General features: G+C 43.9%; 1 protein-coding gene across 5 annotated transcripts in view; it reads right to left on the bottom strand.

Moving 5' to 3' along the window:
- Positions 1–7,267, bottom strand: part of MATN2 (matrilin 2) — a 177,833-nt gene that overhangs the window by 86,554 nt on the left and 84,012 nt on the right. For all 5 annotated transcript variants that reach the window (XM_017504986.2, XM_017504984.2, XM_017504988.2 and 2 more), the window contains exon 4: positions 6,311–6,433. In XM_017504986.2, coding sequence (XP_017360475.1) covers positions 6,311–6,433 — 123 coding nt within the window. The remainder of the gene's footprint in view (positions 1–6,310; positions 6,434–7,267) is intronic.

The following is a 7,267-nucleotide window of genomic DNA, read 5'->3' as shown; positions in this document are numbered from 1 at the left end:
TTCTTTGAGACAGAGTTTTGCTCTGTTGCCTAGGCTGGAGTACAGTGGTGCGATCTTAGCTCACTGCAACCTTCGCCACCCGAGTTCAAGCAATGCCCCTGCCTCAGCCTCCTGAGTAGCTGGGACCATAGGCACCCGCCACCACGCCTGGCTAATTTTTTTCTATTTTAGTAGAGATGGGGTTTCACCATGTTGGCCAGAATGGTCTCAATCTCCTGACCTCGTGATCCACCCATCTCAGCCTCCCAAAGTGCTGGGATTACAGGCATGAGTTTCTGCACCTGGCTCACACTAGGCTAATTTTTGTATTTTTAGTAGAGATGGGGTTTCATCATGTTAGCCAGACTGGTCTCAAACTGTGGACCTCAGGTGATACGCCTAACTCAGCCTCCCAAAGTGCTGGGATTGCAGCCATGAGCCACCACACCTGGATATTATTGTTAGTCATATTGATTGATTTTTGAATGTTAAACAAAACTTACATTCTTGGAATAAACTCCATTTGGTCTTGATGTATTGTTCTTTTCATATATTGTTGAATTCTATTTGCTATATTTTTAAGAATTCTCATATCTAAATTCATGAGGAATGTTGGTCCTAGTTATCTCTCTCTAATAATTCAATGGTTTTTCTGGGTCATGCTCCTTGTTTAAACTCCAACATAAATCTATTAAATCACTTATATAGCTTGGGAAAAATAATGTTAGGAACATTTCCAAAGAATGAAAGCAGTAAAATGCATTTGGTATCATTCGTGAGAGAAAAAAAATTAAGCTGGACAGAAAGTCTACATTTTCTGCCAAATGAAGTTTTCTCAATGCAATATTATCATCAGCTTCCAAATAGATTAAATGTTCCAGAAGAAAGGGAAAATTCCTTATTTTGAAAAATATATCAAGAAAAAGAAGCACGATAACATTCTTTCTTGTTAGTAGAACAGGAATTTAGGGAAGCGGAAGGATAAGAAGAAACAGCATGTGAAGTGGGGCACACTTCATGAGATTTCCTTTCCCCCCATTTTTTTTAAATGGGAAAAGGAAGGAACACAATATTCCATTGTTCTAGTATTATGCTGATGCTTTTGCATATGTCTCATATAATGATATTGGATAGAAAAGACTTTTTGAAAGGCAGAAGGAATCCACAATATTGACATCCAGTACATTCAATATTGCCCATACAGGCACAACTCGGAAGGTAATATTCTACACCTTGATTTAGCCAAAAGGCTAAGAAGTGATGGAAGCTAAGATTCTTGAATGCATTTGATTTAGTCTTTGAATGAAAAGGCCCTTTTTAGACAACTAATATCCACCCAGAGAGGGTTACCTGGACAGTGAAGAGACCCAAAACTAGGTCATGAAAAGATGTGTTTTCCCCTGAAAAAGAGAAAATTGATAGGACTGGGGTCAGTGTGTGGGAATAATACTCTTCAGTAATTTAAGGGCTTTATGTTTTTATTTGGATACGGAAATAACTTTTTGGTATATGGCTTCAGATGGCAGAAACAGGATCCAAAGTGGAAATTACAGACAGGTAGGAGCTCAGCTCAACCACTGATCCAGGCTGTCTGGATATGGGATTCAGGTGTTTTGTAATAACCGGATTCTCAAGAACCATCACCATTTGGAACACTGGGAGGGGAAAGAATTCTGAAGTCCCATAGGAGAGGAGGCCAGAAGTCTAATAGCCAAGGTCCATTACCATTCAAAGAATGTATGAATCATGTCAAAAGCAGTGGCTCACACCTGTAATCCCAGCACTTGGAAGGCTGAGGTGGGTGGATCATGAGGTCAGGAGACTAAGAACATCCTGGTCAACATGGTGAAACCCTGTCTCTGCTAAAAATACAAAAATTATCCAGGCATGCTGGCACATGCCTGTAGTCCCAGCTACTTGGGAAGCTGAGGCAGGAGAATTGCTTGAACCCAGGAGGAGAAGGCTGCAGTGAGCTGAGATGGCACCACTGCACTCCAGCCTGGTGACAGAGTGAGACTTCAACTCAAAAAAAAAAAAGAATGTATGAATCAACTGTGTCTGTTTCCCCTCTCCACACAAATTATAAATACACAATGGTGGGGATATATATATATTTCATTTATATATATTTATATAGAGAGAGTATATATATATATATATACACACACACACACACACATATATATATATACACACATTCTATAGTGTGTATGTGCATGTGTGTATTCAAAGGCAGTTGCTGAAGAGGCCCTGCCACTATTATTCTGTGCAATGACAGTAGCACAGCAATTGGCATTGGACTTGGGGAAATAACAATCAGTTGAATGTTAGTCCTGAATTAGTTCTAAGTCTCCCTGGGATTAGTGGGCTGTGGAACCTGTCTGTCTTCCTGGCTTGGAGAAGGTTCTCTGGTTGAAGGGTTGTCCTGCTGCCATCTGGGTGTCCTCAAGGGTCATGGGACAGACTCAAATGATGGCCAAGAGCTAGGACATAACAGGATTTGGATTCTTGCTTGATCACATTGCTAGCCATGTGACCTTGGGTAAATCGTATAACTTTTTTGTTTCTTATTTTACTTATCTATAAAATGAGAGTGATAAAACCCACTTTAAGAGCTCATTGTGAGAATTAAGTGAGATAGCAGATATAAAGCACTCAGGAGAGCTTCTGGCACATGGTAAACACCTAAAAAGTGGCTATAGTTAGGCCTGAGCTCATGTGCTGCACACTAAGGTGGACATGGATTGCAATCACTTTTGGTGGAAATTACCCTGATTGTTAATTTGATTCACTCCCATGCAAAAATGTGAGCTCCAGAAAAGAAAGTATATTGCTGTGCTTACCACTATTTTATTTCCAATACTGTGCATGCTGCCTGGCACATTTCTATGCTCAAAAACATTTGTTAAATGAAAAAATAAATGAACCAATCAATGATTGTATGGAAGAATGAATGGCAGCACTTCTTAGGGAGTAAGAGGTGCTTTGGGGAGGTGGTGTCACCCACATGGCTTTTCATCTGGGAGACTATCCAGCTATGCCCAGGACATGGAAATTAAGTGGAAATAGCTTCCAGAAGTGGAGTGCATCCCTCCTCTCCAAGCCCATTGAGTTTCTCTCAGTGTTGGCAGGCATAGGTCCCTGATCATCAGCAGGGGTCAGTAGATGGCACAGCTGTCACTTGGCACAGCTTTTAACTGTCCCCCAGACCAAAAACAGGGCCTCACAAAGACATAATCAATGAGATAGCTATTGATTTGTTACCACCCTTCCCATCTTATGAGTGAGGAAACTGAGAGTTAAGGAGTTTAAATAACCAGTTCAGGGTGAAACAGCTGTAGCTGGTAAGTGATAAGGTCAGGGTTCAAGCCCAGATCTGTGGACAGTGAAGGCTTTGTTCTTCCCCCAAGGCCCCTGGTACACCAATTTTGGGAAAGCAAAAGAGTTGTATTATCCTCTTCTGAAAGAGAAAGAGCTGTTCTTTATCACTGAACATTGATTGATGGATTGATTGAGATGGAGTCTTACTCTGTCACCCAGGCTGGAGGGCAGTGGCCCAATCTTGGCTCACTGCAACCTCCACCTCCTGGGTTCAAGGGATTCTCCTCCCTCCGCTTCCTGAGTCGTTGGGATTACAGGAGTGCACCATCATGCCTGGTGAATTTTTGTATTTTTAGTAGAGATGGGGTTTCACCGTGTTGGTCAGGCCGGTTTTGAACTGCTGACCTCATGATCTGCCCACCTCAGCCTCTGAAAGTGCTGGGATTACAGGCGTGAGCCACCACACCCAGCCTTTTTATTACTGCACATTTATTAAACTAAGTCTGGCTGTAGGTTAAGATGGCTTAACTGCTTCAAGGTGACTGGAGGACTGGGTCAGATGGGACAGCAGAGCTCTGCTAAGCCCTTCCCTGGGACCCCTCACTGCCTGAGGCCAGTGAATCTCAAAGCGTGGAAGTATTTGTCAGTTAATTGAAAATCCAGACCTGTTGACTCTGAATCTCTGAGGGTGAGCCCAGGAGTTGACTTCCTGGCTAATTCTCAGTTACTGAAGTTTGAGAACCCCTGCCCTGAGCTCCTAGGCCTCCTGTGCCTGGGCCTCCCTGCCCCTCCACCTGATCAGTCTGTCTGAAGCCCAGGCAGGGTCTACTTCACATTTTCCTGTGCCTCAGCCCTGGGCAGGAGGAAGCTAAGGCCAGACCAGTAGTTGAGAGCCGGGGGACATCAAGGCCTGTGGCAGGTCCGGGCAGGGGTCTGGCAAACCCTGCTGTGTGGGGAAGGCCTTGCTCATAAAATCAGGGCTAGAGCATTTTATTTTTTATTTGCTGGTGTCAGAATTCCTCTGGCTTGGCTCAGCCAGCCCACGGAAAATAAATATCAGCAGATTCCCAGATCCCAGTCACTCACTGGGCCATGAGACAAGGAGAGGAATTCCTTGTGCTTCTAAGAAGGGAAGGGTGCCAGGTGCAGTGGCTCACTCTTGTAAATCTCAGCACTTCAGGAGGTTGAGGGAGATGGAGCCCTTGAGCTCAGGAATTCAAGACCAGCCTGAGCAACCTTACTGCTACAAAAAAATTAGCCAGGCATGGTGTCATGCAGCTATGGTCCCAGCTACTCAGGAGGCTGAGATGGGAGGACTGCTTGAGCCTGGGAGGTTGAGGCCATAGTGAGCCACGATTGTGCCACTGTATTACAGCCTGGGTGACAGAGAAAAACTCTGTCTTAAAAAAACACAAACCAAAGGAAAAGGAGAAGGAAGAGGAAGAAAAGGAGTTGGAGGAGGAGGAGGAGGAAAAAAAGGAGGAGGAAGGGAGTGGGCAAGATGGTGGGAGGCTGAGATGGGCCAGATAAGCATCTGGGGTAGTGGTGAGGATGCCTGAAGGGGATGAGGGGTTCCTCCAGAGGACGATTGTGGGGAGGCAGAACACCTAAAGAGGCGGAGGTGTCTAAAGGGGGGTGTCTAAAGAGATCTCTAGGTTCTTTGCTGAGCAGTGTGTGAGATGACCTTTCCCAGGCTCCCCCAGTTCTTTAGGAAACTCTATGAACCCATGAGTATTTGCTGCAAGTGACTTTTTGTTGTGGATCTTGAGGGAGTGCCAAATCTTCAAGTGGAAGATGAGGATGATTGAGGCTGCACTCAACTTGGGATCCTGGGGTCTGAGAGGAGCCTAAGAACACATACACCCCTCCCGCAAACTGCCGCCGCCCCACACTCCTGGGATTCACAGAATCCAGAGAGCTCTGGGCTTGCACAGACCACACAGAACGGAAGGGTCAAGCAGATGTTACCTATTCTTGAGGGTCAGGGAGACCTCCAGCCACCCACTCAACCCTGAAACTGAAAAGTGAAAGGAAACATGGAAAAGGTGATTTGCCTGCATAAATGCAATGTTAATTACAGCCATTTGTGCAAACTGCTTTCCATTAATGCTTAATTGCTTACCAGGAAGTAAATAACAATTACACATTGCAACAATTACGCATCAAAACAATTACACATTGCAACAATCATGCATTGTAACAATGACACATTTGCAACAGTTACGCACTACATGAAGCAAGTGTCAGATTAGCTAAGCTGTATATTTGCTTCCATGTGGGCTGGTCTTCCTCATGCCTTGCTTTTGGTACCCTCACCATCTGTGGGTTAACCCAGTCTTTATCCGTAACTTCAAAAAGTAAGGACACGGTACTCAGCATATGAGTAATTCTGTCTTTTAAGGGGCAGATTACCTCGTGCTGGCTCAAATATCAGTATATTGTCTAGTCTTTGGGGCTTAGCAAAAAAAGAAAATGTGAGTTCTAATATCTTACATCTGTTTGCCCCCTTTTCTTAAATCTAGAAGACCTATAAGGTGTTCCACACCAAAGCAGCTGGGTCTCTGCACCCCTCTAAAAGAGAACTTGAATAATCGCTCCCAGCCAAGGTTAATAACTCTTCCTAAATCCATGCTTTATAGAAGATAATAAAATATAGAAACAATTCCTTAGGCTACAGTTAATAAAGACAGTAGTTGAAAAGGCTTGTCAGTAGTCCCTGCTAAAGAACAAGCTTGGAAGTAAAGGAGACTGGTTCAGACATTCAAAGAGGCTATTTCTGAGATGGTGCTTCCACCCATCTTTTGAACTCCTCTTGATGGCCTACTATGTGCCCAGCTCTGGACTCGGCACTGTGAGGGGGGTCAACAGAAAATACTAAACTTTGTTTCTGTCCCCAAGAGATGATAACTGGGGTAAGGCATTGCAGAGGAATAAAATAAGCCCAGATAAAAGAAGAGAGAAGAAGAGGGAAGAGGAAGAAAGCACAAACACATCAGCAAAGCAATCTTACTTCTGCAAGTCGTCTGATCCGAGTTGAGAATGTAGCCTTGTTTGCACCTGCAGACATATGAGCCAGGGGTGTTGATGCAGAAGTGGGCACAGTTATGCTCCAGGGTGCTGCACATGTGGGCCGCTGAAAGGAAAGACACAGGAAGGTAAGTGAACGGTGGTGCCTTCTCTCACTCCATTCCAGACAGCAAGTATTTATTCGGAGCCTACTCTCTCCTCTGGGCAGAACCCAAGAAATAAGCTGCAGTCCCCACCCTCAAGGGGGCTCACAGTCCAAAGTGGACAAGATAGGGCCAGATAAAGGGCCACAGAAAGTCAAAAAGTAACAGTGTTAGGTTGAACTATATTAAATTGCTGAATACCTGATTGGTTTTGATCTATCAAAAAAAAAAAAAAAAAAAAAGAAAAAAAAAAGTGTTCTGGGCATGGTGGCTCACACCTGTAATCCCAGCACTTTGGGATGCCAAGGTGGGCAGATCACCTGGAGTCAGGGGTTTGAGACCAGCCTGACCAACATGGAGAAACCCCATCTCTACTAAAAATACAAAATTAGCCAGATGTGGTGGCACATGCCTGTAATCCCAGCTACTCAGGAGACTGAGGCAGGAGAATCACTTGAAACTGGGAGACAGAGGTTGCAGTAAGCTGAGATTGCACCATTGCACTCCAGCCTGAGCAACAAGAGCAAAACTCCATCTCAGAAACAACAGCAACAACAAAAACACAACAAAAATTTTCAATTTGACTTAATAATACCCATGTGGTGGGCAGAGGAATCAGAAAAGTTTGACAACATCAGAAGGGGCTTTGGCTTAAGTGTGGATTTTCAGCAAGCAGCAATGGGGCTGGAGGAAGAGCTATTAAATAAACAAGAATGTGTTAAAGAACCAACAGTTTCTCAAAATCATCTTTCAAGAGTAATGCAATTTTTTTTTTTTTTTTTTTTTTTTTTTTTTTT

Source organism: Cebus imitator, unplaced genomic scaffold (genome assembly GCF_001604975.1).
Source record: "Cebus imitator isolate Cc_AM_T3 unplaced genomic scaffold, Cebus_imitator-1.0 Scaffold331, whole genome shotgun sequence".
In the NCBI taxonomy this organism is placed as follows: Eukaryota; Metazoa; Chordata; class Mammalia; order Primates; family Cebidae; genus Cebus; species Cebus imitator.
The sequence above is the reverse complement of the archived record's forward strand: the minus strand, read 5'-3'. Positions and strand labels throughout refer to the sequence as shown.